The sequence below is a fragment of the Echeneis naucrates genome, chromosome 12 (genome assembly GCF_900963305.1).
Source record: "Echeneis naucrates chromosome 12, fEcheNa1.1, whole genome shotgun sequence".
NCBI classification, from domain to species: Eukaryota; Metazoa; Chordata; class Actinopteri; order Carangiformes; family Echeneidae; genus Echeneis; species Echeneis naucrates.
Window position 1 is genome coordinate 18,691,896 of NC_042522.1, and position 16,917 is coordinate 18,708,812.

Below are 16,917 nucleotides of genomic sequence, written 5' to 3' on the forward strand. Positions count from 1 at the left end.
TCCTCCATCCTCCTCCTGCAGTCTCCTCCTCCTCCATCCTCCTCCAACTTCCTCCAACCTCCTCAAACCTCCTCCTGCAGTCTCCTCCTCCTCCTCCAACCTCCTCCAACCTCCTCCAACCTCCTCCTGCAGTCTCCTCCTCCAACCTCCTCAAACCTCCTGCAGTCTCCTCCTCCTCCATCCTCCTCCAACCTCCTCCTCCTCCACCTCCAACCTCCTGCAGCCTCCTCCATCCTTCTCCAACCTCCTCCATCCTTCTCCAACTTCCTCCAACTTCCTCCATCCTCCTCCTCATCCACCTCCAACCTCCTGCAGCCTCCTTCATCCTCCTCAATCAATCAGTCAATCGCCTTTATTGTCATTATACATAGTACAACGAGATTGGGGCCGCCACTATCAATGCAAAGAAGTAAATTTTAGAGATTAGAAAATAAAATAAATAAATGAAAAAAAAAAAAAAGAAACGAAACTAGAAAAATATCTGAATGTAGAGACATTTGAATATATAATGTAAAATATCTGAAACTATAAAAATATCAGAAATGTAGAATATTTGAAATGTAGAGCACATCGATATATACAGTGTACAAAAAAAGGCCTCTTTATTCATCTGATCACACTGAAGGATCTGACAGAATCGAACAGAATAGAAATCAGTCGTTTCTTTTTGACAGAAAGAAATACAGGAATAAAAAAGAAAAGTCATAACACACTGTGTTTGGTCTGTTTGTGTTTTTATTTTAATTCCGAACATTCAAATTAAATTTGTGCATGAAGCACCTTAAACTGAACAAATCAGATCGCTCCTCCTCAGCTTCACCTTCTTTCCTCTGGTCCAAACAAACAGAAACAAGATGGCAGCAGCCAAATTACAAACTGGAGACTCCAGAACAAAAGTTCACAAAGCAGAGCGTGACGTCACACTGTTTTAACTTTAAACTTTAAATTATGTTTCATCAGCAGCTTCAGACTTCTTCAGTTACAGTTCAGTAAACCAACATTTCTAATTTGAGCCTGAAGTTACATTTTAGTTAAATAATGTCAGCTAGTTTTTTACTTAAGTCTTAAGTTACACTTGTCAGCTTGAAGATAGCGCACCCTTTTATTTCCAGTCTCAGTTTGTCATTTTGTTAACAGTGTAAAACGTCATATATGTCACGAACAGCAAAACAGCGCAGCGGGACGTGCTGTTGTATTATTGTCAGTTAAGGTCAGTTGGGTCTGTGAAATGAACAAAGTCAAAATATACGTGAGCGCTTCAGGGGAGAACAAGCGTGCACTGTTCTGGGTTTGCTTTCGCCCCGCAGAAACAGTTGACCCTCCTGATTGTTGTGTAATTCGCTCTCTGCTCATTCAAAGTGATTTTAACTGACTATTTCTGTCGTGATGTGGAAAACAGACTCAGCGTGTTACTTCATCACCGATTCGACTCCCGGTCACAGCATCACATGTCTGATTCTCTCAACCTTTATCTGGGGGGGGGGCGGACAGCTGAGCCGCTGCAGATAGTTCACATTCTGAAGGCTCAGTCTATTCAGGTCCAACACATCGGCCTATAAGCCGCGCAGCAGAAAGCCAAACTCAGCTTTATTCCCAGACGTGCGTCTTTGAATGAACCATCTCCGGTTCCCTGTCTGAGGCCTTCAGCTGAAGACAAACTCAGGACAGAAACATGTCTGCTGTCCGTAGGCAAGACAGCGAGGAGCTGCCGGGCAGAAATGGTGCAAAACAACAACTTTTGTATGTTTGTGTGCAGTTTGCACGACAGCAAACGAATGTGAATGGACTATTTTGAGAGTGTTGTGACTGCGAAGGGAACAACTGGTGCCAGGACCTCGGTGCCCTTTTATTTGTGCTTCTTGGTCAGTCGAATGAGACTTGAATGAAGTGAAAACACAAAGAGGAGTCTCATGACCGGGTTGGGGAGTTTCTGGCTAAACAACTCTGCAGTTATTGACAATAATAACAGTGCTGATGTTATCCTCCCAGTTCCTGAGATCATTGTTACTCCCGGTGACCTTTGAGTTGATGGTCAGACTGACAGACCTACAGTCTGCAGCAGTTAGCTCTAATATGTGACTGATTACTCCAATAAATGGGAATAAATGTGATCTCTGTGGGAGCAGATATTTCACTTTATTTATATATCATGAAGAGACAAACTAAAGGTGATGAGGGGCTTTAACATAAAGGCATAAAAAATGTGTGTTATTATTGTATTTGTGTGTATAAATGGTGAAATTAGATTTTTACTTATATTGTGAGTGATTCTGACTATATGTTTGTTTCAGACTTACAGCCAAAAGAAAAAAGTAAAATAAACACTATGCATGTGGGATAAGGGCAGTTTAAAAAGGAGAATACAAATTAAATAATTGGTGGAAATCCTGCCTGACGTGTTTGTTTGGGAAAGTTTGGTTCTACCTCAGATAGCAACCCATGAATGCCAGATATTAATCCTGAAAGATGAATTCAGAAGCAGAAACTTCTGAAATGATTTTAGAGTAATTAAAAAGTTTTAACAGTTAACACTAAAATCCAGGTGATAATAAATCTTCTTGTGCTTTTTTTTTTTTTTTAATCTTTTGCTGATGACATCAGCATTTCGTTATAACACAAAATGCCTCCCCAGCTCACGTCACGCTGTCAGGGACTGCTGGGGATTTTCTTTTTTTTTTTTTTTAGGTGTGATGAGCTGTCGGACCCCCCCCTCCTCCAGACTCAAGGTTCAACACATTCCTGGCTGCACTGATCAGCGTGATTTTAATCTGTTTTCACAGGCAGCACGACAGAAACATACAGACACAATCGAGCTTGGAATTCCAGTCCCACTTCGCTGAGAGAGACCTTCGGTTTCTCCGTGTGGACAAAACAAGGGAGGAGAATCAAAGGTGGCATCTGTCTGTGCTGTCTGTGGGTCCCACATGTGCTCTTTGCCTGCATTTATCCAACTCATAAAAATGTTCTTATAACAAAAACATTTTTAAAAGTAAATTTCATACCATTCATCTCGTCTGCTGAAGAAGAGAAAGAGACAATTCAAGATAATTCAAGATGATATTCTGCAGCAACATCTATTGTCAGAAAGTCCAAATTTTCACTCGTTTCCACAGTCAGATGAGTCCTCTGTCATATCTTCATGCTGTCATATCGCCGAAGAGGCTCACACAGCTTCTTCACAGCTGAGAAAACACAACATGAGGGCCGGGCGGACGTCAGAGCCAGGCAGTCGCTGTGTTGATTCAGCAGAGGAGGGTGTTTGTCACTCTGTGAGGCCGAGCGCAGGGTGAAGTGTGAAAAACACACCAAAACCACCCTTGAAGAGCAGAAGGAGGAGACAAGTTGCGACACCGCCAAGGTTGGCTGCTCATAATGACAGGAACGGGGGAGACGGAGGAAAAGGTGGGTGGGGTTGGGGGGTGGAAGATGGAACAGGAGGAGAACTTCACCGCAGGCCGGGCATGAGAAGTGCAAAAGCGGTCGGTGGCCGAGCTGAGAATCTCACAGGCCTCGGTTTGAAGTGAATACCAAATTCTGGCAACGTCTAATTAAAGGAGCTATCCCATCATCCTGAAACGCAGAGTTTTGATTGCAGAGTAAACTAACAGTACAAGTGAGTGACAAATTTATAGCCTCAGCAGGGGAAAAGGTCCTTTCTCAGAAATATTAAATAATCATGTGGTACACTGGTAGTCATCCATTACTGAAATCCCTGTTAAATTCTCTTTAACAGCCACTACGGCTGAAAAGAAAAAAAAAAAAAGTTCTTGTGCTCTTGTACACATGTATGAGCTCATATAGTCCCTCGATTTCCCAGAAAAAGATTAGCTTTTTCAAATTGAAACAAATCTCTGGCAGCACAGAGTCGCCTTCAACAGGCCATATGGGCCGACTGTGACTAAATGAATAATTCAGGATAAAGTCTCAACTCATTAATTACGCATCAAAGTTCAATCTGGTCCTCGAAGGCAAAGCACAATAAAGGTCTGTAAACTTCCCCTTTCTTTGACTGAAAAACTGTGGAAAAACACGGAGAGATTCCAAACTTCCTTCACGAAGTTTGAAAAATGAGAAGAATAAGAAGCTCTGGATGAAGACAGGACATATCTTAATGTGGCAGCTCCTCTAAAGCTCACAGATTAACACCAAAGACACTGTGCTAATTCTTTTTTTACTTCAGACCTGAGATACAGTAGAAACAAAACAAGTAAACAAAACCACACAAATCACACAGTCACCTTATAAAATGGGTCAATAATTCAAATGCTCTACGAGCTCAACAGACCACCTTAAATGAAAAGGTTTGTTTTGTGCAGATGCAAGAAATCTGATGTTTCTGCACGTGCAGGTCAGTGACGTCGTATTAAAGGATATCTTAATGTAGAAAAACCTCGGACGAGCTCAGATCAGACATCAGCAGCTCCAAAGCTGAAACGTCTCCGCTGTTTCCCTCAGTGACCGGTTCTGTTGTTTGTCTTGCTCAGCTGCCAATCACCTCACAGCAGCAGGTTCGGAGGTCACAGCCCACATTAGGACGGCCCGCCCCCTCCGCAGGGAGCGTTTCCTGTCGTAGTCTGCCAGTGGGACGTCAAACACCGAGGGGTCAAAGGTCAAACAGGGTGTATGTATGAAGGAAATGAGTTCCTCCCCGACTCTGCATATGCTAATGAGCCGTCTTGACTTCAGTATGTGGAGAAAAATGTAACCTCAAACATCATCAGCGTCAGTGTGTATTCATGAACGAGCGGCATGTGGGAGTTATTTCTGAAGAGATGCCTGAAGAACACAAGAAATTCCTCACCTGTTCATCTTCAAAGCCGAAGCACACTGCAGCCCTTCAGCCTTCAGCGCCCAGTCAGCAGAAAACGACGATGACGGAAACAAGTAACCTGAAAAAAAATACATTTATGTATATTCAGATATTCATCAAATGTTTCCCTCTTTTACTTGTTGTGATAGCTAAAGGAAAAACATACACACAGTTCCAGGGCCAACCTTCTGCAATGTCACTTCTCGGTTTGCGACTTCCAGTTCTGGTTTTGTCCGTCGCCATCTTGGTTTTTTTTTAATCAATAAGAAACCGTATTAGCCACGCCCCCTGCTTTTATTATTATTATTTTTATGAACATCATGTTGTGTTGAAGACTTGAAAATAGAGACTGAGACCAGAAACTCACCAGGAAAATGTTTACTGAGCTGATAAATCAGGGAGGAGGAGGGACATTTTCCCATAGACTTCAACACAGTCAAGCCCCCAATACAATGCAGTATCCAGTACACTTGAGGATTTTATTTACACTCTGTGGTAAAATATACGGCCACCTCATCGACTGCCAATATAAAAATCAGTGAATCCATCTGAAGAGCTGCTCTTCAGTTTATTGGTAAACGAAATATGAGAAGTTGAAGTTGAAATATTCTACACAGGTTAAACAACAGCCCTGATATTTCTGCGCTCATACGAGACGCCTGCAGCTTCCCGACGGCAGTTAAATGAAGTGCAAATACCTGAGGCAGCAGGAAGACCGTCTCAAATCAGCAGCATGTGCCGCTAACTCCGTTTACACAATCGCTTCCAATAAAGCTCAGATTTATGTGTCAGTCAGCTGTCCGTCTGAGCTTCTGCTTTAAAAACCTTTGTGATCTAATTTAGATGCTCCACTCTTCTGGTTATGAGCTGCATTAAGTCAAATCATCATGCAGCTCTCTGAAGAGGCTAAGCCCAGGGACCCCAGGCACCGGCGGGGCCCGGGTCACACCCGGGGTCGTCGGCGGGGAAGTTTATGGGCAGAGCGTTTTTCTGGTGGTGGAGGAGCCTTTGGAGAAGACGATCCACCACCGCGGGGAACTGAGCAGACAGGTCCACCCGCTCCTCCGGATCCTTCTCTATGTTGAACAGCATCACGGAGCTCAGCCGGTCCGGCCGCTTCGGACCCGACCCGGAGCTGTTGTGGCCCGGCCGGGGAAACCAAACGTCACAACCTGCAGGAGTAAAGATGGAGGACAGGACGTGAGTTTTTTTCTGTCTCTCCACAGCCAAATCCTGCACTGCATTTCTTTTTCAGAATAAAATTCTTTAAAACACAATAAGTTCAAAAACGGGATGTTCACAGCAGAAATAAACATGTTGACAGCCTGTTTGGTCTCCACAGCTAATTTTCTCCCTCCTGCTTAACTTAACACGTTTGCTTGTCAAAGACAAAACCTAACGCTGCAAACATTTAGCCTGTGACCACTACTAAAAAAGTTGGTGGCTGCAGTTTATTAAAAAGTGTATTTTAGAAAAAAGCACCTTGTAACTTTCAGAAGGGAGTGTGTTTAAACGCTGGTTTGGACTGAGCAGCAGTCCAGAATTAAATACATTTAATTAACTGAAAATAGCTGAAAGAAAAGCAGCAAATCTTCCAATATAAGAAACATACGAAAAAGTTTTGTTCTTGGCAGACACATTGTCCATCTAAACTTCCCAGACGTTCTCATTAATATAAAATAAAATAGAAACTGTCTTTTGCTTTAACAGCTTTCACTTCAGGATGTTTGGCTCATTTTTTCAAAAAGCTGTAGGTACTCTTTCCTGAGGATGTGAATCCTTCTCACTCCTGATTGGCAGAGATAAGAAGTCGGTGTGTGTCTGTGCATACGTGTGCTGATTTTCCACTTCCCACCTCAGACTAAACATGTCATTATTGGTGACAGAAGATCCTGACCTGGGTAGCCAGTCAGCAGCTTCCAGTTGGAGGATCGGATGGCCGCGTGAATGGACACATTGAAGCCGGACTTGGACCGGGAGTCTCCGCTGACCACCTGAGCCAAAGTTAACTGCTGCTCCCTGCCAGGACCTACAGAGAGCCCAGGACAGGGCCGACGGTGGGGATCACTCAGAAATACAGAAATTGCTGATCAAGATGTTATTGGAGCACCCATTGGATATGAGGACGCCCTGAGAAAACAATACCAGTTGGTAGACTGGCACCAAATTTTAGCACATACTTTCAAATTACAGTCAGTATCAAGTGGAAATAAACACATCAGTAAGAAAGAGCTCTTCAGCAGAGAAGCAGCTGGAATGAAGAATTAAGTGGCTCCAAAACTGCTAAAAACAAAAAACACATTCAAAACAATACTCCTCTTTAAGAAGGAAATTGTTTTACATATGAATTTCCTCAAACACATGGGACTCTGGGGTTGGAAGAATGTGACAAATATGGTGGTAATGCGGTCGACTCAGCACCGGTCTTCAGTGTCTGCCAAGCACAATGAATAATCTGCTCCTGCTGCAGTTGGGCAGATTTGAAAACAGTAAGCAAAGCAGGAACATGGGCCACAGTAAGCAACTGGCGTGATTTGACCACTTTATAAGGCAAAAGTAAATAATTCATCTTCGTTCTGACGGTGTCCAGAAATCTCTGCAGCCTCCTGCCATGAGCTATTTCTGTTCTTACGGAAAATGTCTCCCAGTAGTGAGCACACATGTCTGTGTTTGGCCTTGAGAGTATTCTCAGGTTCACGCCGCGGCTGACCCCGACAATATGGTCCTGATTACACAGATTTGTGAGTAATTTTGGCCTCCAGATGCTGTCAAAAACAAGTATTTCCTCAAAATTTCTGCATATATGTAGACAAATCTCCGCCCACGCTTCCACCGCAGCGACACGATGGGACGTTCAAAAGTGTTTTCTGCAACCACAATGTTGCATCGATCGTCATCGTGGATCATTGTGCAAATCCCACGAGGGTATCTGAAATGCTCTGATGTGCTAAATGTGGAGGGCTCGGGCTTGCAAACCTTAAAGCGTTTGCATTACAATAGGTCGTTGAAATGGCACCACAAATCAGGTGGGACGACTAATTATCTGGGTTCGATTCATTTGGCGGGTTTCTTCCTACTCTTGCGTCTTTGAGAAATGGGGCTTCGATCCCCAGCAGACTCAGACTTCTTCCAATCGCTCATCTGGACTCAGAGCCAAACGATCCACAAACCGGGAGGGGAGGGGTTCGTTGGGAAGCGACCCGGAGAAACCAGTGAAAGTCTTTCTGAGACCCGGTTTAGTCCAGACTCATCTTCTCACACTGAGCTGGATGCAAAGAAGGAGGAAGTAGGGAAAAGGGGACCAAGCTAAATAGAGAGAGCCAAAGGAGGAGTTTCCAAAGAGAGGCCAGGTTAATAGGAAAAGGAAAAAGGAATAAAAAACGAGGCTGGTCGTCACTTTGGCTGCTGACAGTAAAGATTCAAATGTAAAACACAAGGTCGAAGGCTCGTAAAGCGCCGGTGTTGTTCTTCACTGGGTCGCCTTATCAGGCAAATGATTTACACGCTCACGGCCAACAATAACCTTTAAAAATAATTTGACAGGCACAGGCTTAAGCTGTATAAACATTCAGGTCTGAACCTGATAAATCGGTGACTGGACTCTAAAAGTCATCCGTCAAACAGGAGGATGTTTAGATTCCTTCCCAGTCGCTCTCAGTGGCTTCTTACAGATTAAGAGAAGAGAAGTTCATCTTTAAAGATTAACTATGATGTAATAACAGATCAAATTCCTGTTAATCTGAGAGGAGTCAGCCGTGCCGATGATTAGCAGATTGTGCGGTTGGTGGAGGCTAAATGGAGGACTGAGAACTTCGGCTTCCTCTGTGTTTGCTCCTTCCTCACGCTGGATTACGAGGATCGGCACCAAAACCAAAAGTTACACAAATGTTGGCATTCTGGGTTTTCATTCAGACATGAGACAAACATGTTTCAATCTTTAAAGAACCGTTTTGGCGGAGCAAAAAAAAGGTAAACATCTGCTCTCCTGAGGACCGATTATGTGACATCTGTGGAACATTTCAGCAGAAAACTGTTCCCCTCCTATAGCTCAGTTATTTTTGAAGGAGGAATTAAGGTGCAGCACCGTCCCCAAAGCCTGGCCTCTGACCAGGACCAGGACCGGGACCCCACTCCGTCCTCAGAGATGGCAGCTGTTTGGTTTGGTTTACCGCTGTGCCTCCCAGCAGAAAGGCATCACAGGGCCCTTTTCCTGGAAACCTCCCTGCAATCACAGAGTTTAAACACACACACGCCCTCCCATTTCCACACTGTTGACTGATGGCACTTTGAACGGGGGTTGATTACATTATCAGCGCCGTGTTATCAGCTGATCCAGACACCATGTGAGATGAGACACAAACATTTCTGACGCTCATTAGACACACTGCGTCGATTTCTAATAAGCTAATGCGACTTTAGTCAAATGTTATATTATGTGCTTTTCTGATTTTAACTCGCGTCCAACTCACGATGTCTGACGTCTGTGAATGTGAATGTGAATGACAGCTTTGATGCTTGTTGGAGAAAAAGACAGAATTATAGAAACGAGAAGAGGTAACAGGAGGAGTAACATTTCATTCAACCTGTAATCTGCCAGTGAAGCAGAAGATGGTGGAAATCATTGCTGCTCATCTGCAGGGGATCAAAATGTGGAAAGAAAAGCACCTGATGAAAAATATGTTTGCAGCTACAGTGTCGCTGGGATTCATCTTCTGGGGAACACGAATGTGTTTTTTTGCTTTATACATCTTATATAGACATATAAGATCTCCACTTAAAATCTTCAATTTGGGGATACATTTTCATTTTCTCTGAGACTTCATCAAAAACAGGACACAAACTTAAGTTTCCAGAGAAAGTGGATTTACATGAAGAAGCGAAATGATCTCAGACTGTTGGCAGGATTCGCTGCTCTGAATATGTTTAACAGTCAAGTGATGGGATCTGTGCCGCTCGGGTCAGCCAATGTTTGTATTTCGCAAGCTCTTATTTCAAAATTCATGTCAAAATGCTCTCTTCACCAGGTCTGGATGAAAGCGCTCTACATAAATACACACTCAGACAACACAGGGCAGTTCGGGGTTCCTCATTTTTAATCTTATATGCAGAGCCAACACGAGTCATCTTCGTCTTCTTTTTCAAGCAGAAATACCAAATATTCTGAATTAGCTCCTTTTCATTGTTTAATATCACTGTAACCGGATAATCTCTGAGCTTTTGGCCTTGTTGGCTGGGAAAACAACACACGTTTTTGTGCTTTGTTGAGACGGGCACGATGCTTCACAGCCCAAACCATTAAGTGATTACACTAAAACAAAAAACAGCGTGCAAATTACAAAAGGCTGAACTTACATGGGGCGATATCATTGTACAGAGGGTCGATGTTGTGCAGCAGCTCCAGTCTGGGCGAGGTGAACCCTTTACTGTAACAGAAAAGGAGTGTTACCCTTAAATACATGGATACACAACCAACAGAGACACACACACAGCGTCTGACTCATGCACTGTAGAATCCGCTGGGATCTGTAAATGTGAAGCAGCTGGCCGATGTTGACCAGGCGGTCGTATGCTTTGACCGCACTCCACCACAGAGAAAACGCACCGCTCTCACTGACCACAGTGTCTGATAACACAACTAAAATAACTCCCTCTGCCGCCTGCCTACTGTTCTGCTTTCATTTGGTTTTTATATCCTACCGGCTGCTCCCAGCGACAGGCGAGCCAATTAAACACAAACTGAAACTGTAAAGCTGTGCAAACAAACAAACAGCAGTTCAGGCCCTGACGTTGTGTCACTCACATGGCCGACGCAGCAGCCGGCAGTCAGCTGATTTGCGTCAGCCAATGGAGTCGAGTGGAGGCCCTGAGTAGTAGTTTGTGGTTCCAGGCTAAGCCTTGATTTTCTGCTGGGGCTCTGCTGCAGCCCTCAATTTCCCCTCCTTCATTGTGTCCACATTTAGTTTACAAATATAATGCGTCAGTCAAACGGACTCGCTGACAGCTGACAGCCAAAACTGACTTATCAAATCAGTTCTCCAAGACAGAGAAATGCAACTGCACATAATCCAATAAAGCAATGAGTACAACGTCTCAGGAGCTTTGTAGTGTAAAAAAGATTTGCAGCTGTTAATTAGCTGATCCAAAAACAGGCTTTGATGGTTCTGAGAGGCCGAGGTGGGGGTGGAGAGGAGATGAGGGGGGAGAAACCAGAGGGATGGAGCGACTACTGATTTGTGTGAGAATGACTGATGGAATTTCCTTCTCTTTGAGTTCCCATTGCCGCAGTAACAAAGGGCTTATTGAAGGAGCAGGAGCTCCTACAAGCAAAAGACGCCGGGTCAGGGAGACATGCAGAGGGAGCTGAGGGAGCTGAGGGTGGGGGTTGGAAGGAGGCACAAAGAGAGAGCTAGCTGTCAAATTCAAGAGCTGGTATCCCTCACTCTGTAACCTCCACAGACCTGCCAGCCAGGAAATGCTCTCAGCTGGGACTTAAAAAGCCCCGCCACGCGTGGGAAAGCAAAACACCTTCAGTCCGACGCACCTGATTGTGTTCCAGACGTCGAATCCGTCCAGGTGCTTGGTGGTGTTGGTGCTGCCTCCCGCCAGGCCGACAAGCGTCGGCAGCCAATCAGAGACGTGGATCAGCTCGCGGCTGACGGTCCCGGGGCGTTCCAGCAGTGGGCTGGTGACAAATCCGACTCCCCGGACCCCACCTTCCCACAGGGACCACTTCCTCCCTCGCAGCGGCCAGTTGCTGCCGCCGTACAGCGTCTGACCGCCATTATCTGTCATCCAGGAGACACAGATTTTAAATGGGCTCATATATATGTATATTATTGCCACAGACTGTGAACTCAAATGAAGACAATTATTAAAATCAGTGCTGAACAGTAAAACAAACAAAACAAAATACTAAAATAACTGAATTACTGCACTCGATTAAAAGTCAAGAACAAAACAAAGTCTCTCCCTCCAGGAACAAGGAATGTTTTGTCACCAATTCATTTAGTAGGAGTTGAGATATTTCACTTGGAGGTAAATGAAACAGTCAAAGATGAGAAACCTGAACCTAATGGTGTCTTTAAAGGAAGGGCAGGAGATCACCAAAGTTACTCTTCTTGGTTGTTTTCATCAAGGTTGGCGACACTGGTGAATAAAACCAGATGTCTAATTCTCACAGTGACACCAAAGTAAGAGCAGGGGATGACCGACATTTCATCTCCTTGGGATCATGAACGTTTGTACAGAAGCTCCCAACACTGCCAACATCCAACTGTCCAGCCATTACACAAGTCGTCAGACCGAGCGTCGTCATCGGCGGTCAGCCGGTCCAGGACAAACACACTTCACCAATCGCATCCAGTCAGGGCTCCCCTTTCAGTGGCAGAGTGTCATGCAAGTCCAGGAAGTAGTCTGTGCAGAGTCCCAAACTGTTCTGGAAAAGACCGTCTACTCTTTAATGCCTTTTCAAGCTGCTTTGGCTCCTCTGAAGGCTACTACTCCCCCCCCAGGTACCCTGCACGTTCTCCCTGCAGCTGGATCTATTTACTTACAGTAAAGCCCCGGTGAAGTCAGTTTGCAGGATATTTCATCATAAAAGAACGGCTTCAGGGCTCGTTTGTTTTCTGTTGAGCCTGACACAAGTGGGTCAGTCATAAACATCTCGGCCAGGAGAAGAAATACAATTATAAACCAGCAGAAATGACCTATAAAGCCTCTGATTGACCTGATGCAGACAGCTACTTTCAATCAGGGATGATTATTCATTTATCTGCCGACAGATTGCATCACCGGTGCATCACATTTTCTCTGTGTCTCTGATTTCTGCTTCAAATCAGCAGAGTCAGTGTCTGCACAGCACATGGATGCCTGAACCGTCAACAATGAAAACAGGCAACCTACCGCAGCCCACCACAGGCATAAAGACCTCTCACTTTACTTTCACAGCATTGTTCCTGTCTTCTAATTACCCATTAATCCCCCTCCCCAACCAAAAATAGCCCTCAAAGAAGTTACCTACTTCAGATGCGATTCATTAGAAGTTCCACATGTGGAAACCAGTGAGCGGGCACATGTTCAGATGGTGGTTTCAGCCCAGTCCTGGTCTTATTATGGTCTTTACGAGGTGGGTATTATTCAACAGAACTGAGAGTCCAATGGAGGTATGAGCCAAATGACTCCTACACTCCTTCTGTAAACGTTGACATCCTTCTCTGGCCTGTTAGAACAAACACTGACCTCTAGTTGACATGCAAAGTATGACAGTGTGCCCCCCCCAACCAACCAGTGCATCGAGTTCACAACTCTGTTTCCTGACGGTGTAGTTACAGTGTGTGTTATTTTTACTAATGGATATTAAATGAGCGACTTTAAAAAGCCAAAAAGGAGATGGCATCAACTCGTTGTTGCTCTTTGTGACCAACAGGTTGAGACGGGAGCTGCTGCTCTGTACTTTTTTGTGCTTCTTTTGATTTTTCCAACGGTATGTTGGATCTAGAAGGAAAAGAAGGAACACACCACCTTTCACCTCCCATCTCCGACTCCCCCGCTGCAGTAACGTGTTATCTCTGTATGAGTCTCGACGGTATCATGCAGTAAGATGTGCTATCTAACCGTCTGATGCGTTAAATTCTATAAACCTGTCAGTGGGTCGTTACCTGAGCTCCCTTTTATCCCTGGAGACAAAAAAGAAAAAAGAAAAACCGTTGATGCTCACAGAACATGTGGTTTTCTGTCTGCAAACATAAAATGTAATTGCTCTTTACTTAGCATCTACTGATTAGGTTTCCACTCTGGCACACCATAAAAGAATCCACTGGAGAAAACAACAAAAGCTGTGGAAAACATGAGCCTTCCCAGAATCCTTCACCTGATTAGTCCACCTCTGTGTCGTTTGATGTCTGACATCAGCACAGTGATAGCTTCAACCTCACACAGTCCGCCCTGAATGAACCTGGAGCTTAAACTCGGTTTTATGAAGTTATTTAATGCCGTTATTATTTGATAGGACAGAGCGCAGAGACAGGAAATCAGACAGAGAAGTTAGAGACCGCCAACCCGTCTGCTCCGAGCATTTAGAGCAGTTCGCCTGCTGCTTCGACTCATTGAGAAGCTTAAAGGTAAATCACCCATTTTCTGGCATTACTTGTTTCATTTCAGCAGCTTTTCATTTAAATTCAAGGTTGTTTCTGACAGTGCTGATTTTAACTGTTTACATCTGATTATAGACATATTTATGCCAAAATGCACGACTGGCCCTTTGTGTTACACTTTCTTCCAGGATCCATCTCCTGCACAGAAGCTTTACTGATGTCTGACAGATGATTCCGATCTAAGCAGGATGGAGACTAACCTGTGGAGAACACCAGCACCGTGTTGTCCCAGTGGCCTCGCTGCTGCAAAGCCAGGGTGATGTTGCCCACAGCCTCGTCCATGGCCGACACCATGCCGGCGTAGTGCCTGCGATAGGGGTCTTGGATGAAACGATAAGGGGCCATGTAGCGCTCCGGCACCTGCAGCGGTGAATGGACGGCCTGCAGCGCCACGTAGAGGAAGAGCGGCTGAAAGACAAAGAGGATGTCATGCAAAGACTCATCTCACTGTAGTAAACACAAGCAAACAAATGATCTCAGCTCATATTTACAGAGCCAAGGGACCGTTGATTACTCTGATGACAGACAACAGCCTGTGATCTGTCTGTTGAACCTAAACTAGAGACCAGATCTCTAACCATCATCATCACCACCACTTATTCCACATCCAGGGTTGATATATCAGGACAAACAACCAGAAACGCACCCTTCTGATTCAACAGTTAACGCAAACACATCCTGCCAGCACAGAATGATCTTCATTCCTTGCACAGATTTGGATTTGTTTCCTTGAACATTTAGATCTTTACCATGCATATATTTTTCAGGGGAGATAAATATGTTTTTTGAACTGCTCCTTTCAAAAGCTGTTTCTTTGATCGACGCTCGTTGACCCTCTGCCACTTCCTGTTGGTCCAAAAATGCTATGTAGACTGATTTCCTGTTTAACAATAGAAATCTGAAGTGTTAGTGTTTTGTGTATAACACTGTGCAGAGATTGTGAGGACGCAGTCTAAACGTCCAGCTCTCTACGACAGTTCAAAACCAGGTTTACTCCTCAACACGGCGACTGTGTGCGTTTGTGTGTCACCTGGTCAGAGTTGTGTTTTTCGATGATGTTGATGGCTCTCTGGCTGAACAGCTCAGTTGAATAGACTCCTTTGTATCCGGTGGCGACCTCCTCTCCCTCCCTCAGGTCCAACGCACAGCGAGTCAGGTTTAGGGCAGCGATGGGGCTGCAGCGCATGTGAGTGTAATAATCCTCGCTGCCTGTCAGGTAACCTGGATCAACATGTATGTAAATGTACCACAAACAAACCTTCCATATTTTCTCATTTTTGAATGTACTCGTTATTTTGCGTTGCAGAGATGGAGTAAAATTTCCTGCAAGTGTTCCGCAGACAATTTACAAACCAAAATATGTGTCGAAGCCGCGACGTGTGGGCAGGCAGTCCTTCTTGTACATGCCCAGGTGCCACTTGCCCACCATGTGTGTGGCGTAACCGGCCTCCTTCATCAGCTGGGGCAGCAGCTTCTCCTGCAGGGGCACACAGTAGGGCTGGCAGGGCCAGATGATCTGGTGCTGCATCCCTGTGTGGATCTGCAGGTTTACAAACGTCTCATGAAGAAAACAGCACGAGGCAAAGAGGGAAGTAACAGGGCCTGTGGTTTAAAGGTAAACTTCCTAAAAGTAGCCCAACATCGTGTCCACAGCAGCCGAGGCTGGAGATATAACCAAATTAAAAAGTCCTCCCAGTGAGTGACAATGACTTTAGACGTATAAATCCTCAGAGATTCACCTTTATTTCAGTTTTAAACCAATTATATATCTGAGATTAGGAAGGGAAAAAAGTGTGAAGTGGAGCTGAAACAATAAACTTTAAGAGGAAAAAAAAAAAAGAATAGAACAACAGAATGAACCAAACAGCCACAAAAGATGAGCAAAGAGTGTTTTACGTTTGAGTGCAAAATAATAATAATCATTTTAATTCTAATGTTTTTAGGCTGTCCTTCCTGACAGACTGGACCGGACCGGGTCTCACCTGGTACCTGCCGGTCATCAGCTGGTTCCTGGACGGGGTGCACAGCGGCTGGACGTAGTAGTTCTCCAGGCGGACTCCTCCGGCGGACAGCCGGTCCAGGTTCGGGGTCCTGATCTCGGATCCGTGGTAGCCGACATCGTACCAGCCGAAGTCGTCTGCCAGGATGAAGACGACGTGAGGCCGCCGGGCCGCGGAGACCGGATCCGGGCCGAAGATCAACACGAACACCGCCAGAGAGAAGACGAGCCGTCCGGTACCGGCCACGGTCCGAGCCCGGCAGGCCGGCAAAGACCGGGGGCCCTGACGGAGGCGAGGCCGAGCGGAGCTGCAGGTGGGCGGCATCCTCTCCCGGAGCTCCCCGCTGTTTTTAACATGAATATTAATATTAATATTAATAAAAAAGCATCAAACCAACCGGATCCAAAGAAGTCAGTCTGAGTCCGACACTTCCGGGTACCGCTGCTTGAAAACGCTGCCTCGGCTGCAGCAGCCAATCAGGTGGCCGGAAAAACAGACTGTCACGTGCAAGTACGGAAGCCGCGCTCGGTTCAATGTTTACGGATTAATTATCGATTTATGAGGAAAAGTTTGTTTTGCTGTTGTTTTTGTTTGTTTTATTTGTTTTATCATTTATGGAAGCCCAGTTTGGACAATTTTATCCAACTCCCTGATATATGAGGCGGGAACTACGATTTTTTTTGTTTGTTTGTTTTCATTTTTTACATTTGACTTCTGCAAGGTGAAGCCTGAGCATCCAACAGAAGTAATAATACTTTAAAAATGTTTTCAGCCCAACAGGAATAATCCAACATATTGACATCAAAGTAGACAATAATATGCTGTTAAAAATACAAAATAGATAAATCAAAGTCCTTTTTAAAGTTATTTTTTGGCAGCTGATGCGTCTCACATCTTATGAAAGCATAATAATAATTATTATTATTACTATTATTCACTTTTAAAATCTGTTAGG

At 44.7% G+C, this 16,917-nt stretch overlaps 1 protein-coding gene across 1 annotated transcript; it reads right to left on the bottom strand.

Moving 5' to 3' along the window:
• Positions 1-5,180: 5,180 nt before the first annotated feature.
• On the bottom strand, positions 5,181-16,398 carry arsb (arylsulfatase B). Its single transcript, XM_029515027.1, has 8 exons — positions 15,945-16,398; positions 15,316-15,502; positions 14,993-15,183; positions 14,163-14,370; positions 11,352-11,595; positions 10,163-10,233; positions 6,708-6,839; positions 5,181-5,982 (listed from the first exon to the last, which is right to left on the bottom strand). Exons 1-8 carry the CDS (start codon positions 16,284-16,286, stop codon positions 5,717-5,719), a joined length of 1,641 nt encoding a protein of 546 aa, XP_029370887.1. The 5' UTR covers positions 16,287-16,398; the 3' UTR covers positions 5,181-5,716.
• Between the last annotated feature and the right edge of the window lie 519 nt (positions 16,399-16,917).